This window comes from Podarcis raffonei, chromosome 6 (genome assembly GCF_027172205.1).
Source record: "Podarcis raffonei isolate rPodRaf1 chromosome 6, rPodRaf1.pri, whole genome shotgun sequence".
NCBI classification, from domain to species: domain Eukaryota; kingdom Metazoa; phylum Chordata; class Lepidosauria; order Squamata; family Lacertidae; genus Podarcis; species Podarcis raffonei.
In genome coordinates, this window is record NC_070607.1 from 51,390,619 (window position 1) to 51,408,326 (window position 17,708).

At 44.7% G+C, this 17,708-nt stretch overlaps 1 protein-coding gene across 6 annotated transcripts in view; it reads right to left on the reverse strand.

Annotated features, from left to right (window-relative positions):
• Window positions 1–17,708, reverse strand: part of KCNC4 (potassium voltage-gated channel subfamily C member 4) — a 66,324-nt gene that overhangs the window by 25,588 nt on the left and 23,028 nt on the right. Inside the window, exon 4 of one of the 6 annotated variants that reach the window (XM_053392806.1) lies at window positions 10,497–10,878. The exons of 2 other annotated variants lie outside the window; for them this stretch is intronic. In XM_053392806.1, coding sequence (XP_053248781.1) covers window positions 10,853–10,878 — 26 coding nt within the window. In that variant the 3' untranslated portion in view covers window positions 10,497–10,852. Of the gene's footprint in view, window positions 1–10,496; window positions 11,662–17,708 lie in introns of those variants that run through there. 3 more of the 6 variants (XM_053392807.1, XM_053392808.1, XM_053392804.1) reach the window with 3 other exon arrangements.

The following is a 17,708-nucleotide window of genomic DNA, read 5'->3' on the forward strand; positions in this document are numbered from 1 at the left end:
AAGGTTGGCAGGAGCTGGGACCAAGCAACAGGAGCTCACCCCGTTGTGGGGATTCGAACCGCCGACCTTCTGATCGGCAAGTCCTAGGCTCCGTGGTTTAGATCACAGCGCCACCCACGTCCTTGCACGTTTATAAATGCACACAAATATTACACAATGCCAGTAAGCCTCCAATGACCTCCTACCAAAGCAAAGCAAACCCGGACAAGCACTGCACCCCTGAAACACTGCATGATTTTGAGAACTGGGGTGTATGCAAAAGTATGTTCAGCCTCAGGGTAGGACATTACCCATTCAACTTTCTGCTGTTCTAATATTGAAATTGTTGTCCTTATTCTAATCTTGCCACTTGTCTATTCTCATTTCATCTACACATTTCTGATTCCTTCCAGGAATGTCTTTGACTCTCTTTCAAGAAGGTCTTTGGGTTTTGGGAACTATGAAAAAAACAGAGAAATACAATTTGGCGAAATGTACAGTGCTTCAATGGATGCCTTTTGAAGCCTGTTTTCCTGCAGGGGATCTTCAGACCAAGAATCCCAATTCTTGTTTAGCCTGTATCTCCCAGATGGAGTTTATTAAAGACATTTGCTTTGTGGAGATGGACTGTATGACATTCTCTAAGCTGCTTAGGTTTCTGTTGGGCCATATTTCTACCTGTGTAGCCGTTTTCTGACAGGAAGTGCTGTTGCCCTGGAGCCGAGTCTCCATGGTAACACTCGCTTTTCAGACACTCAGTTGAAAATGCTAGTATGAAGAGAGCGAGACTCATGCTGGAATACTGATTCAACCCAAGTGTCTGTAGCACAGACTGAATTTCAATACCACTCAGCTACCCCATGGGCTAAAAATACACACCATTCATTCTCTTCCTGAACTTCGGTAAGCATCTTAAACTGACTCTGCTTTTGCTGTAGCTTCTGCTGAGATTCAGAATTTCTATGAATCAGCTACAATTAAGCCAGACTGGAACACGTGAAGAAGTGTCCCACCAAAGAACTGCAGACTACATTAAGAATTTGCCATTGTTCATGGGAAAATGAAATGGGCTCTTACCGTAGGAATATGTGAGGTGCATTGTAGTTAAATATATCTAGTCTATCTAGGCCAGGAACACTGTGTACTTCTTGATTGCGTCTTGAGGCCCCAAGACCCACCCACAAAATAAATACACATGGACACTTATAGTAGTTTAGGTTTTGGGCAAATTTTGGCCACAACTTTATTGAAATACAATCACGTGAGTGGTATTGGCTTAGGCATTGACTCCCCACTATAACTGACTCCACCTCTCAGGGTGATTGTCCAATGGGGTAAACCAAACGAGGGAGCAAGGTCGATGAGGACCAACCTAAGCTCACCCCGGGGTTCCTGTGGTCCTGGCATGGCCCTAGCCCCTCAAGCAGACTTCGGACGAGATCAAGGACCCCCAGATTCCTTTAACAGAATACCCAGTTCCTGGAGGGGCAGGTGATGGCCGCACCTCCCCTCCCCACAATCCAACTGAGCCAATGCCCACCTTACAAGTTGTGACAATTTGCTAAGGGGTAGGCGAAAACCAAATGGCTAAAGCCAATCTGCCAAATGGAAAAAAATCCTACCCAGCCCCTGTTGCAAAATAGGCGACCCGAACCAAAGCAAGGCCAAGCGACTCTACCTAAACTAGGGAGGGTGGGCGGGTGCCCCACTTGCATCACACTGCTGTTTTTAAAGCCCCTGGGATCACGCCCCCCATTTTAACCCTGTCAGGTGAGCTCTTGGGTCCCAAGCGCAACCAGGACCCTCTGTTATGAGGATCCCATTTCTGAGATAAATATATTTCCATAGCATTTCTGACTGAACGCTGCAATTATTATTATTATCTGTTTTTACTGTGTGGTGTGGGTATCTCATGAGAGTGCTCTTCCAGCCCAGAAGGTACCGTATTTTTTGCCCTATAGGACGCACTTTTTCCCCTCCAAAAATGAAGGGGAAATGTGTGTGCGTCCTATGGGGCGAATGCAGGCTTTCGGTGAAGCCTGGAGAGCGAGAGGGGTTGGTGCACACCCACCCCTCTCACTCTCCAGGCTTCGCGGACCTCTCCGCAAGCAGCGGGAGCGCTCCCGCTGCTTGCGGAGAGTTGCCTGCATGCTGAAGCCTGTGCGCACTGAGCTCAGCACGTCCAGGCTTCGCGGACCTCTCAGCAAGCAGCGGGCTCCCAGGCTTGCAGAGAGCTGCCTGTTTGGGGGCTGGGGTCAGGGGAAGCTCGGGCGGGCCTCCCCCGCCCCAGCCCCATGCCTGGGGGGAAAATAATTTTTTCCCCTTTATTTCCCCCCCAAAAAACTAGGTGCGCCTTATGGGACGGTGCGTCCTATAGGGTGAAAAATACGGTAATTAAACAGAACTTAACTTTCAGTGTTGGTATGACTAAAGCCACTGGGTTACATCCATAGAATCATAGATTTGTACAGCTGGAAGGGACAGGGAGGGTCATCTAGTCCAACCCCCTGCAATGCAGGAATCTTTTGCCTAATGTGGGGCTCAAACCCACAATTAAACAGTCTCATGAAATTAAACAGTCTCATGTTCTACCACCATATTTAAACAACTAAATGTTACTTAGAGTAGACTCATTGAAATAAATAGAACTATGTTGTTATTACACAGCAATAAACAAACAACACGTGCATTTAAACTAGTATAAAATAAAAAGAAGAATCTAAAACATATTCATATTTTTTTTAAAAGCAGGGTTAAAACGCCCACTGAAGGAGACCACAGATAATTCAGATCCAAAGGCCTGGCAGAAAAGAAAGTCAGGTTCATTAATATCAGTGGGTCTCTTCAGAGTAAGATCAGCATTGAATCCTCACCCATGACTTTACTTTGTCCTACTGAAAGCAAGACCTAACCCCAGCGAACTTCAGCTGGATCATGACCATTCATCACCTCCAGGGACAATGTCACATGATTTCATGTTGCAATAAGTTCAGGCACTGGCCTTGTTTCTAGTTTCCATCTCACTGTGCCAAGGCACAGCGAAGATGTATGGAACAAAGCTGTGGCTTTCTGCTTCTCCTTTTAAGGGCACGTGAAAGAAGGGAGAACCAGCGACCTTTGGAGAGGTAGCATGGTTAAACATGACAACCTGAACAAATTCTCTTTGGCAGTTTTCAGTTTTCTGAAAGAAAATATGCTCTTTTCTTCACCGACTGCCACCACTGTTATGTCTTGCTTTAATTGAGTTCAGTTGCTCAGATCTCTGCTTCGCACCCCAGGTATTTCTGCTTGGCTGGGATTGCATCTTTGAACTCTGATAATGCCTCTTGCTTGTCTGGATGGAGGATAGAGAGGAGAGTGTGATTTGCAGGAGAGGGCAGTAGGTTGCGTGGATCTGTGCTGCTCTCCTGGCTTCCCAACACAACTGCTTGCTGCTGCTTCCCAAGGGAGAGAGGCAAGGCAGCAGGATGCTTGGCGCAGTGGCTGGAGGGTCAGATTGGCTCTGCCGCCGAATTCACACTGTGCCAAGCTCCCTGCTGCCCTGCCCTGGAGTCATAGCTGTCAACTTACAGATTTGAAAATAAGGGACCAGCAGCCTCGAAAATAAGGGACCATCAGCCAAAATAAGGGATTTTCCAAGCACAGGTATGTTCAACTTCTGAGCCCCTCCGAGCCAAAGGCAGAAAGCCCAGCCAGCAGCCAAACAAATCCTCAAGCGGTGGTTCCCACAGCGGAGCAACTAGGCAAAGGGGATGCAGCAAGGAAAACCACCGTCACCTCTCCTCTGGGAAGCGCTGAGCAAAGGCGAGTCCCCAGGCAATGCGGCCGATTTGATTGGCACAAGGCATGCAAGCTCCACCCCCCAGTCGTTCTTAGACTCCTTATTGGGTGAGCAATGCAGCCAAGCAACACAGTTGGAGCCTCCCTCCTCCCTGGCCGGCAGGGAGGGAGGGAAAGAAGCTGCTTCCTTTGAAACCTGGGAAATTTAAGGGACATCATCTATAAGGGACAGCAGCGGGACACAGCACTGGGATAAGGGACTTTCCCACCAAATAAGAGGCGCTTGACAGCTGTGCCTGGAGTTTGTCTGCAGACAGCTTTTCTGGGCCATGTGGCCAGCATAACTGAACCACTTCTGGCACACGGAACACCATGACAAGTGCCAGAGTGCACAGAAACACCGTTTACCTTCCCGCCGCAGTCATACCTATTTATCTACTCGTGCTGGTATGCTTTCAAACTGCTAGGTTGGCAGGAGCTGGGGCAAAGCACTGGGAGCTCACCCTGTAGTGCGGATTCGAACTGCCGACCTTAGGATCGGCAAGCCCAAGAGGTTCGGTGGTTTAGACCACAGTGCCACCTGCATCCCTCTTGGTAAGCAGCAGCAACCCATGGTGTTGGGAAGCTGGGAGGGCAGTGCAGCCCCACCCCCCACCTGACACTACTGTGCAAATGTGTGTGGCAATGAACCTAGTGTACAAAAGTAAAAATTACATGTGTTGCTCTGTCCACCACTGGCATGTGGTCCTCTGATTAGAACATGATGCAGAAGGGAAGATTTTGGTTGAACATTAGTAGAAGCATCTTCACAGCAACAGCAGCTCAGCAATGGAAGTAATTGCCCAGAGGCTGGGTGACCTCTCTCCCATAGGAAGTCTTGCAGCAGAGGTTGGACAGGCATGTGTGCATTTGAAGAATACGACCCGTGAGTTTTCTCCTTTCCATGCCAAACTGAAACTGATGGCATGATGTTTCTCCCATAAGGCAGCAACAATCTAGGCTCGGGTTTCAGTTTCTCTCTTTGATTCTTTGCCACAAGTCTTTCCACTGTCTTTCAGTTCTGATTGGGGGAAAATATGTCTGAACTGTGGACTAGAAATAAAAAACAAAGTTGGCATCTGTTTGGATTCAATCCCGTTAGATGACGTTTTTTGTCGTTTTCCTAGATCAAAAGTCTTTGTCTCATCAGCTCTTTTTAGCCCCCTTTCAAAGTACTTTTCTTTACCAAAATGTTCTCATTATATTCAGCAACTACTCACAAGTTCAAAAAACCCAGGCATGCTGAGTGAAGATTCTATTTTGGGGTTTGTGAATTCATTCCATTGCTTTCTGCGCTTTCTTCTTTTCTCTTCCTCTGTGTCTGTCTCATGGCCTTTTATCTCCTCTCCTATGCTAGCTAGCTCCCATTACCTTTTAGGTTTCACCTATTTCCTCCCTTCCTTCTCCTTCCTAACAATTTCTGTAAAATTTGAACACTCTCAAAAGGCTGCTAATCCCTCTTCTGCCCAGTTTGCTTGTCCCCTTTCTTTCCCTGGGAGTTGAATCAGTACTTTTGTCTGCTTAACAAATCTATACACACTCCCCTTTGATATTGTCTAGGGGCAAATTTATTCCAAAAGACAATGAGTTGCCATTTGTCCTCTAGGGCTTTGTGGCATTGAGGGAACTTTTAAGGAAAACTGTCCCCAATCTTCATAAAGAAAATACCTACTTATGTATACACACACTTAAGTGAACATATACAAGAATCTTGGGAGGCCTGGTCAACAGGGACAGAGCCCTATCCACATTTTGCTTTGAGTTGTGTGGGTAGGCTGAATGCCTGGACCCCTTTGTAATTCCTGGCTCTAGTGCATATTCAATTGCCACAATAGACAGGTAAATCGCCTGGGAGATGAGCCATTAAAAAGTCGATGGGAAGGTAATGGGCCATTAAGAAAGCCAAATGGGAGGGGGGCCTGCCTCAACTCAGAGATAGAAGACAAAAGACAAAAGAGATAGAAGAGATAGAAGACAACTCAGAGATAGAAGACAAAAGAGAGTTTTGAAGTAAGTAGAGTTTTAAAGTTGAGTTTAGGATTTGGCATTTTTGCATGATGTCTGGTACATGTGACATTCTGTAAAAGGAAGCAAGCTGGAGAGAGAGTCTGAACCATGGCTGAGGTTAGTTTGAGTCCAATAGTGCAGCTAAGGGAGAAGCAAGACCCTCCTGGGATGTCCATACTGTGAACCCCTCCACCGTAGGCTCAGGTTGCATATATGTGTAAAGAAACAGCACCCCAGTCTCTGCTGTGCCTCATTTCCAAAAGGAAACATGGACCCTGTGTAAGCACCTGGAACCCCTGGAATCTCACACTGCTGGGATATTGGGGTGGTGTGTAGCAGTATCTTTGCAAAGGAGAAGGGTGGGGAGAAAACCATAAAAAGTTGGGGGCCCCTCTGGTGACCCCTTGGCCTCGAGGGACCCTGTTAGCTGCTCCACCAGGCCCAGTAGTTACCGGCTGCTGCTGAAGAACATTGTGAATGCCTTCTGGCCCTTAAAGCCTGACTGGAATGCTTGATATTTTAGACACTGAATGAATATAGTTTGGGTACATCAAACCCGAACTTGAGGCTCTTGTTCCAGGAAGTAAGACCTGCAAATAAACCGAGCTGAAATATTTATTTGAGTATATAGAGGCAGTATGCAGTATATGGGGCATTCTCTGGAATTCTCTGTCTCAGTGTGGCCATCATAAGTGAGCCATTAAGCATGGTACATTAGAACCTTTTAGTATCATCACCATGTTTCATCTTGTAATGAGCACCCGCTCTATAAAAATATTTTCAACACACAGTCAGGTCCCCCAAACAAATGCTTAGGCCCATCCCAAATCTAACCAAACACACACACACACACACACACACACACACACACACACACACAATATCACTACCCCAGATATATGTGTTTGCCTAGTCCCACGCTTCATGTTGCAACCTAGCTTTTTGTTAACACCCCACCCTGCTAGCACCATTGGCTCATCTATGTAAGAAGGAATTTAAGGCAAACCATTTGAATTCCACTCAGCACAAGCTTTCACTGTGTTTGACGGAAGCATTCCTAAGTGCTGGTAGAAGGCAGTAAGTGTAAATGTATAAAGGAAGTAAAAAGAGTTTCCTTCTACTGCCAATCAAATTTGGCAGGCAGAGAGATTTGGAGAAGATTCAAATGACAGCTCCTAAGTCTATATGGAGATGTCATTAATGCACATACAATCTCGCTGGGCTATGAGATATTTACAGAGAGTTGAACGTGTTTCCCAATATCTTACCCTTTGGTGATGAAATTGCAAAAATGTGTTTACTTTGCAGTGGTATCTGTCGAGAATAGTAAAATGTCATGTAGGGAGCTGGTGGAACATAACCTCTGCAGAGCAACTCTTGGTGGCATAGCCAAGAGTGTTTTGGGTCACAACAGAGATCTGAATGTTCGTGTTCTAGTCGAATTCAGGGACTTCTAGTCTTTGCATGAGCGATTACAATTGACAACTTAAAGAAGGTTTGGATAAGTGAAAGGTAAAACAGAAATTTGAGGGTGGGGTGGGTAAGAAGAGAAAGGAGGAAGCCACAGGAAAGTTCAGGGAGCAGGTAACATACAGGAGGGAGAGGCACAGGGAACCCGAAACAGTAAGACAAGAGCACAGTCTGTGGAGTTTTGGTGCAAAAGCACTGCTTATACAAAGCAGGGAGCTTTGATCAATTCAGTATTGTTTGAGGAATAGCAGCAAACAGTGACCGTCTTACAGGGATCATACATGGTACCCAGAATCAAGTTATTTTGGCTCTTGAAGCACAAACTCCTCCAAACCTTTTCACCACCCCCTAGCAATAAAAAACACACACCATACAATCATAATAAATTAAGTAACCCTTTGACATCCAAAATCAGCATCTTGAGGCAGATGCCTCATTCTGCCTAATGGAAGCATATACATAAGTAAGCATGCACAGTTGCATTTTTAGCTGCATCCTTTGAGTCACTAACCTTGGTTAATGGTTTGATTCCTCCATCATTCTAATGTTCCTTTTATTTCACTGGTGTCAAGTTGGATTTGAATGTTGGAGTGTGAGTTTCATGACAGATTCATTTAAGGAGCATTCTGTACTTAAATAGCTCTTTTGGCTTGTCCACACTGGGGTTTACTGTGTGTTTGCATTCCAAATTAATTTGTATAGTCCACATAACATTACCCTCCAACAACATAATTATTCCCTTGTAAATTTGGGGTTTACCTGATAGAGGTAATCTGATAAGTTATGGAGACTCAAGCTTCCAACCACCTCACTCAGGGTTGCAGATTATTTGTTTCATTCTTTTGGGGTGGGTGGATTAATTTTCACTTTATGCTATTCCCCTTTCCATGTCTGCTATTTCCTCATTGCTTCCATTACTTTTCTGGCCGTGCTTGGAATGTTTTCCAGTGGGGTTTCTTTTTTTCCCTCTTTTGATCCATCAGATTTGCACAAAACCAGAACACTGCACAAGCAAACAACATAAAAAACTCCTATGCCAGAATCATATATTGGGCAGCAGTCTGAAAAATTGTGTGCTGAGAATTTACAGTTTCTTTCATTTGTTTTCTAACATGCTAGTAGGGGCACATCACAAGCTTGTGTGTGTGTGTTTCTTTGGATTCCTCAGATTTGCACAAAACTAGAAAACTGCACAAGCAAATCTACAATTTCCTGTGCACTTTTGCATATGTCTTGGGTAGACTAGAAAGACAAAACAAGGTGCACATGCATGCCCTCTCATTACTTAATTGGCATAATGGAATCAACAAATCAGAAGGCGGATAGAAGCACAAAGGGGAATGCCTACTGGTATGAACAGGAAAGATTGAAGTTGCTCTTCAGTACTCATTCAAATACATGTGGGAATGGACTATATTGGTCTAATTTGGACAGGAGACAAGTGGATAAATTGCTAAATAATGCTCAAATGTGGACAAGCCCTTCAACTTACCTGGACTTAAACCAGTGCCTTGGTCACTGAGTAAGCTGGTACCATGTACAGAGCAGCTCCCATATTTTTCTCAGGCATCGAAAGTTGCATCTGCTTATATTGATCAGCAGCAATTTTGGAAACAAGCCCTGCTGTATAATATCATTAGCACCCCAGCAATGCCTTCAATGTCATTATGGACCCAGCAGTGCAGCTTTCAGGCCATCCTGATTTACAAATGGCTTTTCCCCATCTCAGCGGGCACTATACAGTTTCTCTCTGTGCGTCAGAGAGTTTTTATCTGTAATTGAGGCTTGGCCATCAGCCACAAAGCTTGGATTGCTCAGGATTTGATGCTGTTTTTCTTTCCAGTTTAATTGAGGGCCTTGGCTTCAGATGAGCAGGGCTGGTGCCAGCAGCCAGAGAACCTTGGCAGCTCTCCAAGGTCCTTGGTCTCTAGGGCAGGGAGATACAATAAGGGCTGAACCCAGTCTGCTACTGTTGTTGCCAAAGATGGACCTCAGATCAGAGGTGAGGGACAGCTCAGTTCTGGCTCTTGTCTACAGCTTGTTGCCTTCCTGCCCGCAGCAGAGGATGAGAAGGATGCTGCTGCCGGAAAGCTGGAAAGACATTTCTCTCAGTCAAGGTCTGGCACTTGAGGTGAAAAACAGCAGCACACTCTGGAACTCGTGGATCTGGCAATCTCTCTGGCTACCAGCTGCATTCCTAGAACTACAGCACCCACTCGCACTTTGTTAGGGTCCTCACCTTGGTCCTCCTGACACTTCCTCACAGGGTCCTCTTGATCTGGATCATCAAGGGTGCAACTGATGCTGAGAAGCAGCAGTTGTAGCCTTAGGACTTTTGCAGCTGGAGAAAGAGTGTGCCGAGGCGGGGGTGGCAGAACGCTCCCCTGTGTGTGTCTGTAAGATTAAAGGTGCAGGCAAGAAAAGAGTGCTCTCCTGTGGAATGTGTTACTGAAGCTACAGTTTCACCTCAGTTCATGGCAAGCAGCAGGGCTGGGTAGGGTTTGGGTTTAAAGCAACATTCCTCAGTTCCAGTCCCATTTCCTTGAACAACCTCAGGCTTTGTGAGAGTTAAGCCACCCGGCTGAGACACTCTGCATTTAACACAAACAGAGCAAGCTCTAGCGCTGCATTGCAATCTGTGGGAGCTGGATCCAGGTTGCTGTGTATAAGGACTCCCCAGCTATGCAAACAATCTAGCATAATAGTTTTGGGAAGGAAGAACTGCTAGAGTTATTGTGTGATGTAGAAACACGTAATTGTTGGGGGATGGAATAGAAAAGGGGCATGTCTGTGCTTGGCCTCTTGGCTGAATCGCTACAACCTCAGCCCCATCGCCACCACCCTGCCTGGAACTTCTCAGGCCTCCATAGGGAGGCTGCCAGCTGACTTAGCCAATTCCACTGCTGCTGATAAACAGATAGCATGCGGTGACATCCTTGTGCAAGCCCTTTCAATTAAGCAAGGCTATGAAGTCGGGCTAACACATGAAGTGAGCTGTGCAAAAGGGAGTTGGTGTGTGCCTTCGCTTTTGCTGCAAGAGCACTGCACTGATGCTGCAGGATGCAGAAGACGACCATGCCACGGGCATCAGAGTCTTCTTGGCTAGATAATTACAGTCCATATCACTGGCACAGCAGCTCAGTAGAACTTCACTCTAACGGCTAGGTTGCTTGAACCTTCCCAGTAACCAAGAATAAGGCAACAGCAGGAATACCCAAAAGTTAGAATTCAGCTCCCACATCTCTTTATTAAGATTTTTAGGTACAGTTCAACAGGAAGAGGCATGTGTACAGCACAGGAGATAATAGTACTAAATACTGTCTGGGATGCAGTAGTAGCACTGGGGGGGGGGGGAAACAACATAACGACCTCTCCAGTTTAACAGTCCTGCCTTTTTCCTGTTATAATAGTCCACAAAGCTACTTTGTCAGGACTTCTCCTCTCAACATCTCGTGGGTTCCAGTTCCCAAACAATTCCACGAATATCATTTTTAGAAAGGGAACATTTCCATTGAAGAAGTCTGGCGCACATATGGCAGAGTCTAAAAAAACAAGAGCTGCAGACAATGCTTGGCACTTACATACTGAAGCATCTGCAGGAGCCTGCAAGAAAGTTATCTAAGATTAGCAACGTCCATCTATGACAAGGTCCAGGAACCATTAAAGTTACTACAGTGGAGCTCAGTAGCTATGCCAGCCAACAGGTCAGTTAACACAATAAAAAAGAGAGAGAGGATGCTGCTGCTGATGGAAGAGAGTTCAGGTGCTGGTACAGGACGAGAGCCCATGATGACACTGGCAGTGTGGAGAAACCCTGGGATGCCCGTGAGATGTTTTCACACATTGAATACATAGCAAGCAGGATTACAGCAAACAGGAAGGTCCTCCCAGCTTATATTCTCCCAGTTTACATTTCTAACAGGATAATTGCTCGAGCCAACCCCAGCTTCTAGTGACAGTCACTGAGGATTCAACAGTCCTGCAAAAACAAGCATTTTCAGATTCCGTCCCAGCAAAAGATTCCAAAAAGGGGAAAAAGAAAAGAAAAGGGGAAAAATAGTTTTCCAATCAATGCTTCGTGTATGCTTGTCTCTGTGTCCCATGACAAAAGCTTTCCTCGGAGCTGGTTAGACAGGAAGGCATCTTTTCAGCTCTTTTGATTTAAGAGACCTGGCACTGAAAACACTGTTAGATACTTTTTTTTCCTCCCATTGATTCCTAGACATGAATGGCTTATAAAAAAAACAAAAAAAAAACATAGTAAGGGAGAAAATCAGAGCTGTGCGCTGGAGAATCCAGAGGTGCTTCAAAGGGAAGAGCGGTGGTGAGTCATTCGGCCTTCTAAAGGCTGGAGAAACTGCCCAGACAGCACATATGGTAGCTTGGCTGAGTCAGAGGGAGAAGACAAAAGCTCAGTGGAGACTGACAGCACCATGCCGAAGCAACCACAGAGAGGGTTAAAGCATTGTTACCCTACCTGTATGCCCCCGACCCTGGACAAATGCCTACTAACACCATATTATCATTTTGTAGACAAGAAGTAGGACCTTCCAATGAATAAAAATTGTTTTCATAGTAGCATCTGTCCAAAGCCAGGACAGACTCCATGCTTCAGACCTCATGTAAGGATTTTGGAGCATGTATATTTCTGTACAAGTCACTAGTTCTGCACAGAGTGACTATTCTTGATGGAACTTCAGGAGAGTGTTGAATCAGCCTAGGTACTAGGCATGCATGCCGAAAGCACATACTCTTTGATGCCTAAAAGGTGTGCATGGGGCTAGGGGCATTGTCTGAGCTTGATAACTCTGCTGTAGATATTAGGTATTTAAAAAGTAACATCAATAAATGCTCTTATAACACACTGCCTTTCGCTGAGGAGGCATGTAATTTCTCTACCTGATTCCTCTGTGGCTTGAGCACTGCATTCTATACTCTGGTTAGGCTGTGATTTGCCCCCTGGACTGAGCCCACTAAAAATATGCAGGACAAACAGCCTGAGATTATATCCTAGGCAGGTATCCCAATTATCCCAACTGAGGGGTCAGATTGCCCTTACTTTGAGGAGCAGAATATTTCAGCACTATCCATCTGACTATTTCATTAAACAATATTTCAAAGCTTTTCATGTATGAACAGAATCTCTCTCCCCCCCCTCTCTCTCACCCCCCCCCCAGTTGAATGATATGAAACTGGGGCTTAAGAGCTCCTGTAAATTGCAGCAGAGGCTGCTTGGGAAGTCAATTGGAAAGACACTTGTCAGATACAATGCCCATATCAATCAATATTCACTGTTGGTCTAGTTTCTATATCATTGATTCAGGAATTCTAGGAAGGAAGGAAGGAAGGAAGGAAGGAAGGAAGGAGAGAGAATTTATTTTAATTATAATTGTTTTGAAGCAGCTTATATTAAATATTAGCAGGACCTGGTCAGGTAGTAGAGCTGGATATATAAAGCAAAGGGACATCAATAGAACAGAATTGTCATGTTCTTTCAGAATGGTGTTTTGGTAGGAATTTTGAAAACATTCTCATAGCTTTTTTATATTTAGAGTAAATGTTGAAACAATTATGATATTTGACAATGCTATAAACAAACAAAATGGAAATATTTTGCACATCTTTAGTAAAAGGGCCCGTTTGAGGCAACTATTTCTCATCATGTTTCAGGTACGAGAACTGAAAGTGAAAACGCTTACAACAAACAGCTCCTACCCTCCCTTTTCTGAATGACTGTGAACCAGACAGTAATAGATAGAATATGCCTCTTGCAGAGAATCTATTTGGATGAGAAGAAATTATTGCCTGGATTCCCCTCAATTTACAAGCCAGATACTTAGGTGTAGAGAAATGGAGTGGCTTGCCCAAGCTTTTATGGTATTCAGTCAATAATTAAATGCCAATATCTGGATTTTTCATCCACAGCCTTAATTGCCAGGCCAGTCTTTGCTTGGAATCCACTAATGGTTATCCTTCTGTTACTGATATCACAGCACAGTCAATTATGAGAAGAATAGCTTTCAGTGTGTTCGTAACCCTTTTTACGGATGTAAGTGTGTGCCATTAACAGCTTTATAAGAGCTATCCAGCAAGCGCTGCTCTCCCCATTATTGCAGCTTTTTGCTGGGTAATGCGTCTTCTGTTGAATTTTGCCTGTCATACTTCTTTTGGGAGGCATTAAGCAAAACCAGGGTGAAAGCGGCAATCGTGTGCATGAACATGAACATTAATGGAGTATCTTCTGCTTCAAGCTTTCATGGGCTTTTAATCTGGCCATAGTCAGAAGTAGCTAGGGGTAGATTGACACAAAGAATCACAGAACTGTAGAGCTGGAAGGGACCCTGAGCATCATTCAGTCCAACCCCCTGCAAGGCAGGAATATGCAGCTGTTCCATATGGGGATCGAACCTGCAACCTTGGTGTTATTAGCACCCTCTAACTAACTGAGCCATGCATCATTAATGCCACATCTCTTGAAGACTAAACACTCTCATTTGCATCTGGCTGTGCGAACTTTGTGGATCAAAAATTCTGGTGTTTGTGATCTGACGTCTCTGCCACGGTGTTTCATTTGCAATGGCTGTTTCACACATAAAATGCACCGTGTGGTGTGCAGCCATCAAGTGATGAATGTGTGGACTTGCTGCAAGCTTATTGGGGGTCCATGGGGTCACGAAGAGTCAGACACGACTAAACAACAACAGCAACCAGGAAAGAGACTTCCCTCGCAATTCTGCTGTTGCTTATAAAAATGAAGAGGAACCTCTCCTCACTCAGCAGGACAAAGAGGCTCTTTTGGTACCTCAGCTGGCTATCTGGATTCATAGGTCTTAGTAGCCATGACAGCACTGGTGCAAAGACTCAGTATTTGACATATCGAGACTCCAAAATACTAGGGCTGCTTCACACCCAATGTTTTCCCTACAAGGGTAGAGTGAGGAAAGTGTGAATCAGGAAGAATGGCAGATGAAGGTGATGGACTATATGAGCTTGGCAGAGATGACGAGCAGAATCCGAGACCAGGGAAGAGAAGCGGCGGAAGAAGAATGGAAAAAGTTCAAGGACTATTTAAAGAAATATTATAAAATTGGAGACAGTTAGAATGATGTTGGATTAAAACAAATGGTTACTATTAGTAATGGTTATGACAAAGAGAATAAGGGTGATCAGCATAAATTTATAATAAAATAAGGTAAGATTTCGCTGAATAACTGTAAGAATTTGGAATACAGAAACGGGAAGTAAGAGGAGGTCGAGGAAGTAAGGTTTAGAAATTGGGTTATGAAATGGTACTTGTTTTATGTTTTATTATTGTTGAATGTTTGTTCATGTATGTTTTGTTTCTGTTATATAAAAAATTGTTCAATAAAAATATTATAAAAAAAAAAAAAAAGGAAAGTGTGAATCAGAGATGGGGAAACTGTGACCCTCCAGATGGGGTTGGACTCCAACACCCATCAGCCCCAGCCAGCATGGGCAATGGTGAGGGATGCTGGAAGTTGTAATCCAGTAACAACTGGAGGGCCACAGGTTTTCATGTGTGAAAAAGGCACATATGTAGTTTTAGCCACATGCTTGGATGCTGTTGCAAGATGCAAATTTCAAGCAAATGTACATGTAGCAAAAGAGACACTTGTGCAATTTCCACACACAATATTGTAGGTATCCCCCTCCTCCAGTCTGTTTATAAAAAATGTAATAAAACCCTCACCCAAACAATTTAAGGAATCATGAACCCCGTTTAAGCTCCTGGAACCCCTGGAATCTTGCATTGCTCAGAGATTGGGGTAGCATGTAACAATATGCATTTTTGTACACATTCCTTGGCCAGAGACCTGCATTGCAAAATCCAGAGAAGTGCACATTTCAAAGGATGACTGCGCTTTGGTTTGCATGTTGTTTGTAAAGTGCAAAATCAGGTAGGCTTGCCTTTAAATGTGAACTGAAACGTGATTTGCAAAAGCAAAGCAAGCAGACCCAATCAAAGTGCAGGTAAGGAGAATTCCAACATTATCCCCTTGCATGAAATGGCAGTTGCAATGGCACAAGTGATGTAACTTCAAAAGAAGAATACTAGTTATAGTAATTGGGAGGGCAGACAGCATAAGAAGAGTCTGGCTAGATCAGATCAAAGGCCTACCTAGTCCAGCATCCTCTTTCCACAGTGGATGACCAGGTGCTTATGGGAAGCCCACAAACAAGACTCTCCTGCTCATGAACCCCAGCAACTGGCCTCTGAGCCTGTTGGTAGTATACAACCATTTGACTAATAGCCTCATCCTCCATTAATTTGTCTGGTCTCCTTTTATAGCCAACCGGAGACGGTCCCTGTCATTGGGTTAGACCACTTACGCACAAGGTTTTCCCTGAATGCATGCATGCGTATGCACCAAATCTGAGCCCACTTCCTGCTTTGAACTGATCCGGGAGAGTTTTCTATGTAGTGTAAGAATAACTCCATCACAAAGGACAGGCACTTCCTTCTTGGTATAGAAGTGTATTAACCTTCCCAACTAGCACGTCTTTCTTGTTTTATGGGCTTAAGATACTTTCCCAGGTCAGCTCCCCTGGGACTGCTCTGCATTCAAACCTCAGTCACTTGACACATTTGTAGCTGATTGGTTGCAGGCAGCTGCATCCTGTTCCCAGGGATGGGTCAGGAGATCAGCAGTTGCACGGGTGAGTGTGGCCTTTCCCAAGGGATGAGATCTAATCCATCTAAATTAGCAGGGAAGGAAATACCTTTCGGGTTCAGTGGCCTGCACAAAGTTTGAAATTAGCAGGTTTAACATAGCATGCCTAACAAACATCTCTTTTGCTCCCCTTCCTGATAAGTCTCAATAAAAGTAGGTGAACCTGAAGATCAATTTAGAGCTTTCGGACTAGCAAGACAGCGGTGAGGTGCTCTACCTGCAGATGCCACTTTTGCCATTTTTACTTTGTACATCAGCTAGAGGCCAAGTATTCAGGGCTCTCAGCTCAATTCAGGCAACTAAGTTTTCTCATGCCAGGAAAGGCTGTTGAGGTTAAAAGCCGGTAAAGGCACAGGAGTCCCTGCCAAAATAAACAGAGGCAAACCCAAGGCGGATGGTCCCAGTAAAACTGAGTCACATTTCTAACACGTGATGGATTGTTGTGCACTGCCCAGTCCTGTGAAGACTGCACCACACAGTGATGCCAAAGCAAGCAAAGACTATGACAGCCAGATAGCTGAAAAGTAAACATTTATCTTTAAACTGATCGATCAACTAGAAGGCGAGGTAGCTGCAGATGCTGCTGGCTTTTGTTGGCCCTCCCCACTCCACAGCCTCCTATGGGGTATCCATGTAGTCCTGGTTGGTGCTGTAAGTGGGGTGTCTTTCACTTGATCTGTACATTTAATGGTAATTGCTCGTTCTCTGGGTTGCAGTCTGGCAACCCCTCGAGGCCACATCTTGATCACTTGATAATAATAATAATAATATTTTATTTATATCCTGCCCTCCCCAGCCAAAGCCGGGCACAGAGGCGCTAACAACAGTAAAATAATACTTGAGTCTTTCTCAATACTCAATACTTGAGTAAAAAGTCTTTCTTCACCTTTGGATCCTAAGTGCGTTGGTGTCAGGGGAAAACATTTCAGATAAATAAACTTAAAATTGCAGCCTTCACCAGAAGAAAATGATGAGGGAATGGGGGTTGTGTAATCCCTCTTTTGTGGCTTTAACTCTGTGCCTCTTCCATTTTATTCCATGGAAGTTTCTTCTTAACTTGAAATTTTCCTCTCATTGTGTCTCTTTGGGGAGGCTCATTCTAGGGAACATTTTGCACTGCCATTGTGTGGATATTACAGACAGACCCCACATGTTATGTGCTTGAGAAGGAGAGCAGGGCAGGGTGGGGAGCAAGACCTATTGATTTATCAACAGCGAGGAGGCTTCCAATAAGCCTCTTGGTATCTCACTCCCTAATTCTGGTTTTTGTTCTCACAGCAGCAGGGCTATTAGTCATGCTTTATATACCAAGTTGCATAATGCCAAGTCTAAAAATTGCATAGCAGAGCTGCATGTCAGTTCTAATAAGCGCTGCCTGAAACAATATTATCCTTGCTGATTAGGAATGCTTGGTCCACAGAGGATTTTCCATGTCAAATAGCAACAGGCTTGTCCTTGGTTCAAACAGAAATCAGATTCAGACCCCTGGCTATCTAACATCAGAAAGCCAATAACAGAAGCCACCTGGCTATGTATCGCCCAATTATGGCTCCTAAACCCACTTGGGTGCTCCCACTCTTTTGTTCAGTGCCAAAGACCCTGCAAAAACAACTATGAAGATATTTTCCACATACGTTTCAATCCCAGTGTCCTTTCCAGGTTTCCTGCAAGCACCTCATACAAGCACAGAAGTGGAATGGTGAAGGAGAAGGCTCATTGGGGTAATTTAATTGGACTTCC